The sequence below is a fragment of the Pristiophorus japonicus genome, unplaced genomic scaffold (genome assembly GCF_044704955.1).
Source record: "Pristiophorus japonicus isolate sPriJap1 unplaced genomic scaffold, sPriJap1.hap1 HAP1_SCAFFOLD_1757, whole genome shotgun sequence".
Lineage (NCBI taxonomy): Eukaryota > Metazoa > Chordata > Chondrichthyes > Pristiophoridae > Pristiophorus > Pristiophorus japonicus.
This window is the reverse complement of record NW_027251442.1, coordinates 1,910-18,740: the sequence shown is the minus strand read 5'-3', so window position 1 is coordinate 18,740 and position 16,831 is coordinate 1,910. Positions and strand designations below refer to the sequence as shown.

The 16,831-nt window shown below is 41.7% G+C and overlaps 1 protein-coding gene across 1 annotated transcript in view; it reads left to right on the top strand.

Annotated features, from left to right (window-relative positions):
- The window catches only part of LOC139243610 (ubiquitin carboxyl-terminal hydrolase 9X-like), a gene marked incomplete at both ends in the record, with an annotated part of 40,585 nt that extends 24,420 nt beyond the window's left edge, over window positions 1-16,165 (top strand). The window contains 3 exons of the mRNA XM_070870805.1: window positions 1,892-2,028; window positions 10,149-10,282; window positions 16,078-16,165. Coding sequence (XP_070726906.1) covers window positions 1,892-2,028; window positions 10,149-10,282; window positions 16,078-16,165 — 359 coding nt within the window. The remainder of the gene's footprint in view (window positions 1-1,891; window positions 2,029-10,148; window positions 10,283-16,077) is intronic.
- Window positions 16,166-16,831: the final 666 nt, after the last annotated feature.

Below are 16,831 nucleotides of genomic sequence, written 5' to 3'. Positions count from 1 at the left end.
GGAATGTGTAACTGGAACCACCGAGCCCAAGTTCTGACTGACTTTCCAATTTGTAATTCGATCCATTTTGACTTCACAGCCACAGAGCATCGATCTCCCCAAAAGCCACCATGTTCCAACCGAAGTCCATTACCCCAGCACATGTGCATCATTCCCCCAGCTGAAGTCTCTTACCAAAGTGCATGACAGTACCACCCCACCCCCCCCCCCCCCCCCCCCAAACCACCACTCGCCATAGATGGGGCATTGTGTGCGGATTGTTAACATGGGTATGAAGTGAATAGTGGCAAGTGTTGTGTCTTCTGGGTTTCATCTACCCCAAAGATGTCCCTTGCAACACACGCACTGAGCTTGCATGCACCAGTGGGGTCCCGCTGCCCTGTTTTTTTTCTCTCTCTCTCTCCCGCTCTCACTCTCTCAATCTGCCACCGCCCCACTTCTTTCTCAAGAGACGCATGCGCATAAGTGAGAATTAGGACAAATAGTCAATAACGTGATCCGTATTCTGTGTTCCCCCTCTCTGCTCTGATCTCCCCCCCCCGCCCCCCCTCTGAGCGAGCTTGTGCTCCCCCTGCCCTGCCTCTCGCGCGCCCCGCCACGCCTCTCGCACTGTCCCCACCACCCCACTTCTGTGTCTGTCTCTCTCGGGATGCATGCACAGAAACGAGATAGGATAAATGGTCACTCTGTTACTTTTTTTTTCCTTTTTCCTTTCCTTTCTTTCTCCTCCTTTCCTCTCTTTCTCCTCCTTTCCTCTCTTTCTCCTCCTTTCCTCCTTTCCTCTCTTTCTCCTTTCCTCTTCTTTCCCCTTTTATTCTCTTTCTTTCTCTTTTTCTCTGTGACTTTCTTTATTTTTCTCTTTTTCTCTCTCTTTCTTGTTCTTTGCTTTCTTTCCTTCATTTCCTCCTTTCCTTTTTATTTTCTTCCTCATACTACTTTGATTCGTGCAATATTCTACAGGTATTAACTTAGTGATGCACAGTTGTGGAAAGTCATTTTTGCAAGACTTATTTGACTCTCTTTAGTGAAAACTTCCCTACTGCACTGATGAGTCTAACATTCCACCATTATTTAAAGAACTTGTTGATTGTAAGCTGCAATTATTTTTCACTGGAGTCTTTGGCCTGAGCATTGAATACATCACCCAGGCGATGAAGTGTGTCACAGGGATATTGGGCAATAAGGGATTGAGTGTCTCAGCCTAGTTTGTCTCTTTTTTTTAACGTCCCAATCTATAATTTGAGAACCCTTCTTCAAAACAGCTTAGCCCAAGATGTTCTTTCTAATTGGGGGTAGAGCTCTTCTGAAGCTAGGCACTGAATTAAGTATTTTACCTTTGTTTCCAAGCAGCCTCATCATTCGTGCAGTGTTCCTTTGGTATAAATTCATCCTGAATGTCTCTGAAGCTTTTCCTTTTAATGGAAAATACCAGTGTTTGTGGCATGCTGCAATATTCCAGGGACCATACATAGCATTCAAAAACCAATTTTGCCAATGCAATAGAAGCAAAAATGAATAGAACCTGCTTTACTGTTTACTTTTGGTATTGAGATAACCTGGCCAAATAATGCAATGTCCTTTCAACAGCAAATATAACATTTGCAACAAAGTGGGCTGAGGAAAAGGCGTTCCTTTCTCCATTCATTTACCCGTCTACAGTATTTGAAATAGGAAAGCAGTCACTGTGATGGCAGTTTGAAGCTTAGTCGATATCCCAAATTTATGTGCAATTGTATTCTCTCGTTTCAAGCAAGCATTTATTTGAAAAGCTATACTTGAAAATATGTATGCTTTCTGTGGGAAAGAGGAGTAATCAGTGAGCATTAATGGGGTTTAGTTTAACTTTCTGTAATATTTACAGAATTACTGATGCCAATTGCTATTCATATAGGACCGAGACACACAAAAGATCCAATGGATAGATCGTTTTGTGGAGGAACTACGTACTAATGACAAATGGGTCATTCCTGCTTTGAAGCAAATTAGGGAAATATGCAGTTTGTTTGGAGAAGCACCACAGAATTTGAGGTAAGAATAAAGACTGTTCAGAATGTCCTCTGGTAGGCACGAACGCAGGCAACCTTTCCCAAAAATATTGATATTTTGGGAATAATATCGAGTTTCATTGTTTCAAAGGATTGTGATTCTTTGGTTGTATTCATTGCGTCAAGTACCTTGATCATTTCACATTTTAAAAACATCCCATAGAAACTTTGTTTCAATCATATTGTGTCTTAATAGAAATTGAGATTAATTAGATCTGTTTTTAGATATCGGGAAATTATATTTTTAAGTAAAAGCTAGTAGATCCCCTATGAAGTTGCTTAAGGTGAATTGGAGATGTGTTTTATTTTTTTTTAAATACAGGTATAATGGGAAGTAAATATGAGAGTTATGAGCAAGACTTCAAAAACATTCTAGATAGTTGACTTCTTGACTGAAATAAACAGCGTAAATAGAAGGCAAGGAACACAATGAATTAAATACAAAAGCAAAATACTGCAGATGCTGGAATCTGAAATAAAAACACAATGCTGAAAATCTCCGGGTCAGGCAGTTCCTGTGGAGAGAAAAACAGAGTTAACGTTTCAGGTCGATGACCCATCGTTGGAACTGGAGTCCTGATGCTGCTTGACCCGAATAAGTTAAATATCCTGCTTTGGCAGGAATGTAGCAGCAGCAAAGCAGGCTCAAGGATAAACATCTGAATTGGAGGCATATGATAACATAAGAAATAGGAGCATGAGAAGGCCATACGGCCCCTCGAGCCTGCTCTGCCATTTAATGCGATCATGGCTGATCTGATCATGGACTCCGGTCCACTTCCCTGCCCGCTCTCCATAACCCCTTATTCCCTTATCGTTCAAGAAACTGTCTATTTTTGTCTTAAATTTATTCAGTGTCCCAGCTTCCACAGCTCTTTGAGGTAGCGAATTCCACAGATCCACAACCCTCAGAGAAGAAATTTCTCCTCATCTCAGAATAAGGGACCTCTCTTTTAAAACTAAAATTATGCCCCCTAGTTCTAATCTCCCCGATCAGCGGAAACATCCTCTCTACATCCACTTTGTCAAACCCCCTCATAATCTTAATGTTTTGATAAGATCACCTCTCATTCTTCTGAATTCCAGTGAGTCGAGGCCCAACCTATTCAACCTTTCCTCATAAGTCAACCCCCTCATCTCTGGAATCAACCTTGTGAACCTTCTCTGAACTGCCTCCAAAGCAAGTATATCCTTTCGTAAATATGGAAACCAAAACTGTATATAGTATTCCAGGTGTGGCCTCACCAATACCCTGTACAACTGTGGCAAGACTTCCCTGCTTTTGTACTCCATCCCCTTTGCAATAAAGGCCAAGATTCCATTGTCCTTCCTGATCACTTGCTGTACCTGCATACTAACCTTTTGTGTTTCATGCACAAGTACCCCCAGGTCCCGCTGTACTGCAGCACTTTGCAATCTTTCTCCATTTAAATAATAACTTGCTCTTGGATTTTTTTTCTGCCAAAGTGCATGACCCCTCACTTTCCAACATTATACTCCATCTGCCAAATTTTTGCCCGCTCACTTAGCCTGTCGATGTCCTTTTGCAGATTTTGTGTATCCTCCTCACACATTGTTTTTCCTCCCTTCTTTGTATCATTGGCAAACTTGGCTACGTTACACTCAGTCCCTTCCTCCAAGTTGTTAATATAGATTGTAAATAGTTGGGGTCCCAGCACTGATCCCTGCGGCACCCCAGTGGTTACTGATTGCCAACCTGAGAATGAACCATTTATCCCCATGCTCTGTTTGTTAGCCAATCCTCTAACCATGCTAATATATTACCCCCAACTCTGTGATCTTTTATCTTGTGCAGTAACCTTTTATGTGGCACCTTGTCAAATGCCTTCTGGAAGTCCAAATACACTACGTCCACTGGTTCCTCTTTATCCACCTTGTCCGTTACGTCCTCAAAGAATTCTAGCAAATCTGTCAAAGCTGACTTCCCCATCATAAATCCATGCTGACTCTGCCTGACCAAATTTTGCTTTTCCAAATGTCTTGCTACTGCTTCTTTAATAATGGACTCCAACATCTTCCCAACCACAGCTGTTAGGCTAACTGATCTATAGTTTCCTGCTTTTTGTCTGCCTCCTTTTTTAAATAGGGGCGTTACATTTGCAGTTTTCCGATGCATACCTTTTTGAAATGTAAATTTGATCAAACAAAACAGTTGCGAGTTACTGACCTGCATTTGTGTGTCTCGATCTTTGGAGTTTAAGTAGCTTGGTGCCATTTTGAGCTGTATCATCTTCCTTTGCAGTACTGTGTAAGAGGCCCAGTTTTAGGCTGCTGTTTTCCTTCTCCCTTCAACAGCAATATCTCTTTCTTTCACCACCCCAGAAAAGGTTTGATTTCCCAGCTTTTTTTGAGATTGAATATACTTTGTCCCATCTGACAGTTCCTTAGTTAGATTGCAAGAACTATCATCAACATTGTTTTAAAAGTTTCTTGTGTCCTTTCTAGTGATGCATCCTGAGCTGAGGCCTCCCTTGATTGGTCTGACTGTTTGATCTACATTCGTTGTCAGTGAATTCAGGTCCTTTTTAAATGTGCATAGTGTCATGACACTTGTTTCTGCTGAAATCCGGTCTAAATCCAGAGTCTGTCTCATCAAAAGGGCTCTAGTTTTGGTTCAGTGGTAGTTTTCTCGCCTCTGAGTTAGAAGGTTGTGGAATCTAGTCTCAATGAGACATGAGCATATAATGCAGACTGGCACTTCTGTGCCATGCTGAGGGAGTTCTGCACTGTCTGAAGAGCCTTCTTTCAGACAAGATGTTAATCCGAGTCTGCCCTCTTGGGTGACATGGAGGATCCCAGAACATTATTTGAGAAGAGCAGGGCACTTCTTCCAGTGGCCCAGCCAACATTTGTCCCTCAAGCAACAGTTGTAAATTTGTGGAATTCGCTGCCCCAGGGAGCTGTGGAAGCTGGGTCATTGAATAAATTTAAGACCGAGATAGACAGTTTCTTAACCGATGAGGGGTTATGGGCAGTGTAGTGGACCGGAGTCCATGATCGGATCAGCCATGATCATATTAAATGGCGGAGCAGGCGCGAGGGGCCATGTGGCCTATTCCTGCTCCTATTTCTTATGTTCTTATTAACACCTAAAACATGATCTGGTCATTTTATTATTGTTTGTGGGAGCTTATTTGCATATTGGCTGCCACATTTCCTACATTATAACACTGACTACACTTCAAAAGTACTTGGTTTTAAAGAGTTTTGGGACGTCTGAAGATTGTGAAAGATGCTATGTAAATGCAAGTCTTTTGTAAATGATTCATTGACAATATTTCATGTAGGGAAAGAAAGAGGATGCAGACCTTCTTTGTGACTACCTGAAGGACTCAACATATAGTTAACTTGGTTAAGCTTGTGCTCCTTCCTGCCCCCTATCATGATTCAGTTCCAAATGGAGCTGTTTGATAATGCACTGACCCTGGTATTGCTACCAGCAGTGGTGGAACATTTGGCAGCTCTGGTGTCACTTGTAGTGAAGGGCCTGACAGTTTTCACTGAGTTGTTTGAGGCCAAGTTTCTATTATAACCAGCACCTGGCGAGGAGTGTACTAGTTTTATGCCTTGGGAAATGTGACCTTTCAATGTTTGAGGAGAGAGAACATTAAACCTATATTACGTAATTGAACAATGTAGTATACTTGCACTTTTGTGCCACAGCAAAGCAGTTTCAACTTCACAGTGATGCAAAAGTTAGAGTACAACTCTGGAGTTAGGTCCTGATCTCACTCTAACACGGTGCATTGAAAAAGAAGACACTCCACATATTAAAAGTTAGGGAAGATAAGTAGTTAACACTATTGCATACATGTAAAAATTCATTCGAAAAGGGAATAGTGGCAGAGGACTGGCAGACAGCTAATATCGTTCCTGTATTTAAAAAGGGAGATAGAAAAAATCCAGGGAACCATAGACCAGTTAGCTTTACATTGGTAGGAAAGATAGTGGAATCTTTACTCAAAGATGTAATAGAAAAACATCGAGAAACCGAAAATATAAATGAGTAGTCGGCACGGATTTCAAAAGGGAAGGAAGGTCATGCTTGACCAACCTTATTGAATTCTTTTGAAGAAGTAAGAATAGCCAAGGGTAATGCAATAGATGTAATATATTTGGATTTTCAAAAGGCCTTTGATAAGGTACTGCATATAGACTCATGACTAAGATCAGAGCATGTGGAGTCAGGGATATCTAACTGGATAGCAAGTTGGCTACACAACAGAAAACTGAGTAGTGGTTAAGGGTAGTTACTAAGACTGATGAGCAGTGGGAAGTGTTCCACAAGATTCAGTGCTGGGGCCACTGTTCACAATTTACATAAATGATTTCAACTTGTGAATTGGAAGTATAATTTCAAAATTTGCAAACCACGCCAAATTTGGGGTATATTAAATACTGAGGAAGATTGCGATAAAATATAAGACAGTAATGAACTTGCAGAATGGGCATGGAATTGGCAAATTCATTTCACTATAGATAAGTGTGAGATGTTGCATTTTGGTGGGAACAATAAGGAGGCCGTCACTAAAAGTAGCAACACTGGTTTATAAGGCCATAAAAAAAGCAAACCATGCACTAGGGTTCATTTCTAGAGTGAGAGAATTGAAACGCAGAGTCGTTATGTTAAACTTGAAAAGAACCTCACTTGGAGTACACAGTTATGGTCTCCAGATTATAAAAAGGCTATAGACGTACTGGAGAAGGTGCACAAATGATTCACAAGGATAATCCCAGAACTGAGGATATGCTTATCAGGAAAGGCTGAATCTTTCTAGAAAAGGAAAGGCTAAGAGGTGACTCCGATAAAGGTCTTTAAGATTGTGGGAGTGCTTGATGGGGTAGATGTAGATCTGTTGTGGGGAGATGAGAAGTAGGGGCCATAAATGCAAGCCAGTCATTAATAAATCCAGTAGGCAATTCAGGGGAAACTTCTTTACCCAGAGAGTGGAACTCGTTACCACAAGTGCAGTTGAGGCGACGAGCATAGGTACAGGTTCAACCCTGAACCAAGCTTTCAACCCTACCACCTGACTATCACTAAGGCCATTTACTTACACCTCCAACATTTTCAGCCTCTGCTGATATCTCAGCCACTTTGTCACTGAAATGCTTAGATGTGCCGTTTTACCTCTGAACTGGACTACTCTAATGCTGTTCTTGCTGGTCTCCCATTCTTCACCTCCAGCTTTCCCAAAATGGTGTCACACAAACCTTGTCCCGCACTAAGTCTTGCTGGTCCTCACTGACCTACATTGAATCTTTGATCTCCAGTATTAATTTTATTTTAAAATTGCTTTATGAATCCTGTTCCTCCAGCCTTCTGTGCAATCCCCCACCTCACTTTTTTGGCCTATTTGAAGGTATCCTTTGGATGCCTCAGTATTACTCTCTGGAAGTCTGCCTATAAAACTTAGCATCGCATACTCTAAAACCTTAAAGTCTTCTTGAAACCTATTTCTTCCAAGTTTGCAGTTGCATCTAATTTGCTGCATATTTTCCTTACTCTTACGAAGCACCTTGAAAAATGAGCATGAATTGCAGTTGTGAACTTTTTTTTTACACAAGTAGAGCTGTGATTTTTGATGCAGTGCATTTCTGTTACATTAGGAAAATGGTCCTGCCCAAAATATATATAGCAGTTTTATATTGACGATGCTATATACTTCAACTGTAAAATGTTGCTGCATGAAAAGCAGTGTTTGTGCTTTTCTACATTAATATTCATGTCTAGTTTGTTTTTGACTTGTATAAACTATTTATATCCTGTTGGATAAGAACATAAATAGGAGCAGGAGTTGGCCATACAGCACTTCGAGCCTGCTCCACCATTTAATAAGATCATGGCTGATCTTCTATCTCAATTCCACCTTCCCTTACTATCCCCATATCTCTTGATTCCCTTAGTATCCAAATCTCTATTAAGCTTTGACTTGAATATACCCAACGACTGAGCATCAACAGCTCTCTCGGATAGAGAATTCCATATATTCGCAAACCTTTGAGTGAAGAAATTTCTCCTCATCTCAGTCCTAAATGGCTAGCCCCTTACTCTGAGACTGTGACCCCTGCTAGACTTCTCAACCAAGGGTAACATCTTCCCAGCATCTACCCTGTCAAGCTCCTCGATGAGATCACCTCTTATTCTAAACTCTGAGAAATATAAGCCGAGTCTATTCAATCTCTCATAATAGAATAATCCCCTCATCCCAGAATCAGTCTAGTGAACCTTTGTTGAACTCCCTCTAATGTAAGTATATACTTCCTTAGGTAAGGATACCAAAACTGTATACAGTACTCCAAATGTGGATTCACCAAGGCCCTATGCAACTGTTGTAAGATGTCCCGACTCTTGTACTACAATCCCTTTCGAATAAAGGCTAACTTACTATTTGCTTTCCTAATTGCTTGTACCTGCATGTTAACTTTCTTTGATTCATTTATAAGGACACTCGGGTCCCTCTGAATCCCAACATCTTTCTATTTAAAAAAAAAATATTCAGCTTTTCTATTTTTCCTATCAAAGTAGATAACTTCACACTTTTCCACATTATATTCGATCTGCTATGTTCTTGCCCACTCACTTAACCTGCCTAAATCCTTTTGCAACTTCCTTGCGTCCTCCTCACAGCTTATTTTCCACCTAACTTTGAACTTGGATACATTACACTTGGTACCCTCATCTAAGTCATTGATGTAGATTGTACTGATCCTTGTGCTACTCCACTAGTTACAGCCTGTCAATGTGAAAATGACCCATGTATTCCTACTCGCTGTTTTCTGTCAGTTAACCAGTGTCTAATCCATGTGAATATATTGCCCCCAAACCCATGAGCCCTACTTTTGTGTAATAACCTCTTTTGTGTGTGACACCTTATCGAATGTTTTTTTGAAAATTCAAATACTATGTCCACTGGTTTCCCCCTTGTCTATCCTACCAGTTACAACCTCAAAAAACTCAACAGATTTGCCCATCTTGATTTCCCTTTCATTAATCTGTGTTGACTCTGCCCAATCATATGATTTTGTAAGTGCCCTAGAATCACATCCCAAATAATTGATTCTAGCATCTTCCCTTCTACTGATGTCAGGCTAACTGGCCTGTAGTTCCCCGTTTTCTCTCTACCTCCTTGAATACTGGGGTTATGTTTATTACCTTCCGATCCTCAGGAACAGTTCTAGAATCTCGGGAATTCTGGAAGATCAAAACCAATGCATCCACCATCTCTGCAGCCGCCTCTTTTAAAACCCTCGGATGTAGGCTTTCTGATCCAGGGGATTTGTCAGCTTTTAGTCCCATTAATTTCTGCAGTACTATTTCTTAATAACTAATTTCAAGTTCCTCATTCTCACCAGGCCCTAGGTTCCCCACTATTTCTGGAATTTGTTTGTGTCTTCCATGTAGACTGATACAAAGTATTAGTTTAATGTCTCTGCCATTTCCTTATTTTCCAATATAATTTTTCTCGTCGCCACGTTTATTTTCACTAATCTCTTCCTTTTTCCATACCTATTGAAGCTTTTACAGTCTGTTTTTATGTCTCTTGTTTACTCTCATATATTCTCTCTTCTCTCAATTTCTTGGTCCTTCTTTGCTGAATTCTAAAATCCTCCCAATCCTCAGGCTTACTATTCTTTTTGGTGACATTATAAAGCCTCTTCCTAAGTATTATTTTGATTTCATCCCAAACATCACATGTTTATTCTGGAGTAGAAAGCTTTGCTTGATATTACTTACAAGTACTGATACAGGCTAGATTTTTGTTCGAATATGCTTCTGACCCAATAGATATTCTAACTGGCTCCCCAAAATAAACAAATGCCTTTCCCTCAAATAGCTATACTTTTCTGTCTTATTTTATTAGCATGTTGTTTCTGTTTGTTTTCCATTGGTAGTTGACGTTGTTAGGATTATGACATGGGGAACCCAAGAATGTTAGGGGGCTCCCATACAGTAAGGTTTGAAAATCACTGTCTTGTGACTTGTATGCATGCATATTGGAAGTGACCTTATCACTCAGTACCATAGTGGATTAATTTGAGTATTTTCAGTAGATTAATTAACAAATGTTTTCTTTGTAGTCAGACCCAAAGAAGTCCTCACGTGTTCTATCGGCATGACTTGATTAACCAGCTTCAGCACAATCATTCATTGGTCACCTTAGTAGCTGAAAACCTCTCCGCTTATATGGAGAACATACGGCAATTTCACAAAGGTAAAAGATGTAACTTGTTTCTTGAAAATCAAATGTTCCGCACTTCTTAACCACAGTTTAAAGTGCTTACTCTGTTAAATCCAGTTCGTTGTGAAGATTTGTGTTCCCATACCAGAGTATCACCAGTTTGAATCCTGCTGTTGACTTAATTTGGGTGATGGTGATTTCTCAGATGAGCCCAATAGAATACTAAACAACAGATTTCTCCATTTCCAGGAAGGAGGGGAAAATGAGTAATCTGATAATACTATGTATCTGAACTGTTGACTTGAAAGGTGGATTGATTGTTCTCTAGAAACTTGTGCTGCAGAGTACAGTGGTGGGTGAAAAATGTAAAGAACCTGAACTGGGGGCGAAGTGGGAAGGGGCACAACAAATGATTGCATATTAATTTATTAGATGGCTTTGAAAAACTTTATTAACTTCAAAAGTGTCTGTTAAGCTTTCTCATTTAGGAGGTCTAAAGTACCAGTTAAATATATTGTTGGGGAGTACAGGAAAGGGGAGAATGAAGAAGCCTTCTGCTTGGTTTGTCCTGAAAGTTATTCAAATTAGTATTAGCCACAAAGTTAGTGTACAATGCAAATGGTCTTCCTTACAAGCTGAGGGTTTTAAGTGGTCAATGCTCACAAGGTAAATGGGCTTGTAAAAATCTCCTAAAATTTGAATTTGTGGTAGGAAATTGTTTTTTGACTATCTAGGATTACATGGGACATGCGGCACAGAAACGGGCCATTCAGCCCAACCAGTCCATGCGCCACTCTTGGGGCCCAAGTTTCCACATGATTTGTGCCTGATTTTTAGGAGCAACTGGTGGAGAACGGACTATCTTAGAATTCGCAATTCTCCACATTTTTTTTCTGCAGTTCTAGTCAGGTAGAACAGTTCTACTTTGGAACAGAATTTTTTCTTCAAAAGGGGGCGTGTCCGGCCACTGACGCCTGATTTGAAAGTTTCCACAGTGAAAATGTACTCCAAACTAAAGTAGAATGGAGCAAGTGAAGATTTTTGTAGAACTGAAAAAACCTGTTCTACACATTAAAAAAATCAGGCGCAGGTTACAAATCAGGCGCCCAGAACGAGGTGGAGGGGGGGGAAGGGAACTCATTAAATTCTACAATCAATCCTTATTTATAGTTATACAAATATTATACAAATAAATCCAACCTGAATAAACATTTATAAGCAAAGAAAAGATTAAATAAACCATCTTCCTACCTGTGTGAAAGTGCTTCAGCCAGGGAGAATGGTGCAGCAAGCCTCACAAAACGAGGGAGCCGACCGAACGCGGGCGGGGGGGGAGGACGGAGCCAGGGAGGGAGCCTACCGAACGCGGTGGGGAGGGAAGGGAGCCTACCGAACGCGGGGGGGGAAAGGGAAGGGAAGGGAGCCGACCGAACGCGCGGGGGTGGGGGGGGAGGAGGAGGAGGAGAGAAGGGAAAGGGAAGGTAGCCGACCGAACGCGGGAGGGAGCCTACCGAACGCGGGGTGGGGGGAGGAGAGGAGGGAAGGGAGCCGACCGAACGCGGGAGGGAGGGAGCCGACCGAACGTGGGCGGGCGGCAGGGAGGGAGCCGACCGAATGCGGGCGGGGGGGAGCGAGCCTACCGAACGCGGGAGGGGGAGGGAAGGGGGTGGGGGAGGGGAGGGGAGGGAAGGAAGGGAGCCGACCGAACGCGGGGGGGGCGGAGGGAGGGAATGGAGCCGTTCCAGATGGCTGGCGGGAAAGAGAGAAGGCTGCAGGAAGCCTCAGAAATTGAGGAGCTATTTCCCGACGGCAAAAGGGGGAGGTCGTCGGGAAACGGCTGCCTCAACTTTCTGAGGCTTCCTGCACCCTTCTCACTGCTACAAGAAGCCTCTGTGCTGATGGCAATGTACTTTTATTAAAAAATGTTCAAAAACTAAACAGCTACAAAGAACTACAAAAATGGCCGAGTGCCAATGTTTTTTTCACAGAGCATGCGCGAACGCTCCAACGCGCACGTCCAGCGTTGCCGGCAGGAAAAAAACTAATTTAAATAGTACCCGCCCCCTCCCACTTACAAAATCGGCGCGAGTGTAGGCTCCGCCCCTCCCGGGTGCCACGCCAAGCAGACAAGGAGCTGCAAAGCGCTCCAGAATTAATCGTTTTTTTTTCCGGCGCCGTTTTAGGCGCGAAAAACGGGCGCCCAGCTCGGAGGGGCGCCCGTTTTTTATCATGTGGAAACTTGGGCCCTTAATCTCTATATATTTGTGTTTGACCTGTTGGAAGGGCGTCACACTTGAAAGTGTTGCACTTCAGGACGTCAGATCATTAGTGAAGGATTGAAATAAGGACTTGCCTGTAAAATTATCAACCAAATATCTCAACAAATATAAATCAGTTTAATGAGGTTTCTAAGCACTAATAAGGAACGAGTTCGCAGCAGAACACTGAGCAGTTGAATAGATCAATTCTTTTTGAAAGCTACCAATCCCCACTGGCATGGTGCAGGAAATACTAGTCTTAAACTAATAAGACTAGTAGAAAGCAACTGATGAAATTGCTCCAATATTGCTCTTAATTTGGTTTAAGCATTCCTCATAAATTTCTCCTCAAACCCCCCCCCAAACCCAACAAAAATGTAATCAATAAAAGCAACGGATAAACTCAAAAAAATCAAACTATTATAAATAAAACACTTATTCTTGGTCACAGATTTGCCTTTCCAGTGTTGTAAATCCCTGTGAAGTATTTTGTGGGCATTTTGCTGCTCTTGAGAACCTGATAATTAATTTACAATTCATGGCTTAAACTTCTTATTAATTTGGGCATGTTGCCTGTTTTTCCTGCCTTGGTTTCTCCTATTTGGCTGCAGTCAATGCTGATCATGGCAAACCCTAACCTCCATTTTGGTTCTACCACACTCTAATGTTGCAATGACCCAAACCTTTACCTGATGCTCTGTACAAGGGCTTACCTCAAATCATTTCATTCTGGACAATCCCTCCTTCATTTGCTCCTCCCTCCCTCCCTTCCTCCTTTCCTTCCCCTCCGATTGGATGGTAGCAAATTGTAACCCAGCTATCTAAGAAAGGAGCGAGAGAGAAAATGGGGAATTACAGACCAGGTAGCCTGGTTGCAGTAGTAGAGAAAATGCTACAATCTTATCAAGGAGGTGGTAACAGGGCACTTGGAAAATAATAGGATTGGGCAGTGTCAGCACAGATCTATGAAAGGGAAATCATGTTTGAAGAGAGTTTTTTCAGGTTGTAACTAGCAGAATAGATGAGGGGGAACAGTGGATGTGTATTTGGATTTTCAGACTGCATTTGATAAGGTGGCACACAAAAGGTTATTAAACAAAATTAGGGCTCATTGGATTGGGAGTAATATACTAGCATGAATTGAGGATGGTTAATGGATAGAAAACACAGTCGGAATAAATGACTCCTTTTCAGGTTGGCGAGGATCGGTGATTGGGCCTCAGCTATTTACAATCTATAATCAATGTTTTGGATGAGGGGACCAAATGTAATATATCCAAGTTTGCTGTTGATACAAAGCTCGGTGGGAATGTAAGTTGTGAGGAGGCTTCAAGGGGATATACAGATTAAGTGAGTGGGCAAGAACATAGCAAATGGAATATATTGTGGAGAAATGTGAAGTTATCCACTTTGGTAGGAAAAATAGAAAAGCAGAGTATTTTTTAAATGGTGAGAGATTGGGAAATGTTGGTGTTCAGAGGGATCTGGGTGTCCTTGTACACGAATCACTGAAAGTTAACATGCAGGTACAGCAAACAATTAAGAAAGCAAATAGTATGTTGGCCTTTATTACAAGAGGATTTGAGTATGAGTAAAGACTGCAATTATATCGGGCCCTGGTGAGACCGCACCTGGAGTATTGTGTACAGTTTTGGTCTCCTTACCTAAGGAAGGGTAGCCTTGCCAAAGAAGGGAGTGCAGCAAAAGTTCACCAGACTGATTCCTGGCATGGGGGGATTGTCCTATGAGAGAGATTGAGTCGACAAGACCTATATTCTCTCGAATTTATAAGAATGAGAGGTAATCTTATTCAAACACACAAAATTCTTACAGGGTTTGACTGGGTAGATGCAGAGAGGATGTTTCCCCTGGCTGGGGGGTGTTCTAGAACCAGGGGTCACTGTCTCAGAATAAGGGGTCGGCCATTTAGGACTGGGGTGAGGAGAAATTTCTTCACTCAGAAGGTGGCGAATCTTTGGCATTCTCTACCCCAGTACGCTGTGGAGGCTGTCGTTGAGTATATTCAAGATAGAGATCGATAGATTTTTAGATATTCAGGGAATCAAGGGATATGGGGATCGTGCAGGCAAGTGGAGTTGAGGTGGACGATCAGCCATGATATTGAATGGCGGAGTAGGCTCGAGGGGCCAAATGGTGGTCTACTCCTATTTCTTATATTATGTTTAAGTCCTCCGTGGTGAGTACATTCCCATTTTTTGCAGCACTCTTCATCTGCCCGTTCATCTTGTGGTGATCGCAGGATATTTCAGATGAGGAAGTCAAATCAGCCCATCTTAATTTATCTATTCAGAAAGATCCTAAAGTACCCTCATTGCAGCAACAACTACTTGCATTTATATAGCATCTCTAACAGGAAAACGTCCCAAGGTGCTTCACAGGAGCGTAATCAGATAAATATTAACATGAAGCCGCAGGAGGAGTTTGGTCAAACAGGCAGTTTTTTAGTAGTGACTTAAAGAAGGAATGAGAGGCAGAGGTATTTGGAGAAGTAATTCCAGAGCTTACGACCTGGGCGACGGAAGGAATGGCAGAAAATGGGGTAAATGGAGGGGTAAGAAGTGCCAGACAGTTGGAGGAATGCAGAGTTCTTGGCAGGTTGCAGGGCTAGAGGAGGTTACAGATCAGGGAGGGGCAAGACCATAGAGGGATTGGAACGTGAAGATAAGAATTTAAAAAAGCAGCATCCAATCTTTTTTAAATTCTATCCAGAAGTCTATTCCATACGTTAACCACTTTCTTGATAACTTGTGTTGCCTTATCGTACTCTTAGAATTTAATGTTATGTAACATTCCACCTTTTCCATTCCCTTAACTATCTTGTATACTTTTAAGATGATCTGAGATACCACTTAGTTGAAAAGCCTAAGTTTATCCCAAGTTCCTCATAACTCAAACCTTTATCACTTCAACATCATGGCTCTTTTCTGCACTGCCTCCAATACTTGTCCGTTATTTCTTAGTGCACAGAACTGGACACAATATTACAGGTGTAATCTGACTAGACCACTGGATGGTTTGAACAATTACACATTGGGCCAAATCTTGCTGGAAAAATAATGGCGGGTTAATGATGCCCAGCATGTTCGGGGATGAAGAGATACGCCATGAGTTGCGAATTTCAGAATTTGCACACGATATAAACTCTCCATCTTTCTTTCCACCCCGACAAGGACAGTCCCATTTAAGCTCCACATAGGGCGATGACCAAACCCAACACGTGCAAGCTCCCTGTGTCCTTGACTCAGCTGAACCCAAAGATCATATAGTCTCAACCTTTTTAAAAGTGCATCATCCCCAGCAGATGTACTGCTAGTGAATTCTCCTCCAAGCACTGTATGATTAAACCGTATAGTGACCCTGATTCTTTTCTGTGAATATTGTAAAAAAAAAAAAGTTATTATAATCCTGCTTAATCATGGATTGTTTTGGCATTCATTTGAAATGGAAATACTGTGTTAAATGTTCTCCTGTAACTTCCGTAATTACATTTTTGTAGCTGAAAGTGCAGCCAATTTCCTGTGGGTTAATGGGAAATTTTATATCTTGCAGAGAACCCGGAGTATGATCCACAGACAGTACGGCCAGGTAGTCGATATAGCCATGTACAAGAGGTCCAAGAGCGACTTAATTTCTTGCGGTGAGTTAATTTATGTGTGAAAATGGATTAATTTTTACAGTTTATAAAGCAAACACATCAGGATTTGTTGCTGATCGTTGAGAATGGAGATTACACTGCAGATAATGGATCATGATTTCCAACTAGAAGGACATGGCTTCAAATTCCAAGTCTGCATATACAATGAATTCATGTAATTCCTCAGCCTTGCAAAAAGTGAGGTGTTGCATCTATTTTATTTGGTGAAGTGGAAGAGAAAGGAGAATCAGTCCTCAAAGTATTATTGCTCTACAAAGGGCATGAGTTGAGCAATCTGCTTCCAAACTGGTTGGATGTTGGCATGGTTTTATGAAAGGGAAATCATGTTTGACACATTTGCTGGAATTCTTTGAGGATGTAACAAGCAGGGTGGACAAAGGGGAACCAGTGGATGTGGTGTGTTTAGATTTCCAGAAGGCATTCGATATGGTGCCACATAAAAGTTTACTGCAGAAGATAAAAGTTCTCGAGGTTGGGGGTAATATATTAGCATGGATAGAGGATTGGCTAACTAACAGAAAACAGTCAGGATAAAGGGATAATTTTCTAATTGGCAAACAGTAACTAGCGGGGTACCACAGGGATTGGTGCTGGGGCCTCAGCTATTTACAATCTACATTAATGACTTGGATGAAGGGACCGAGTGTA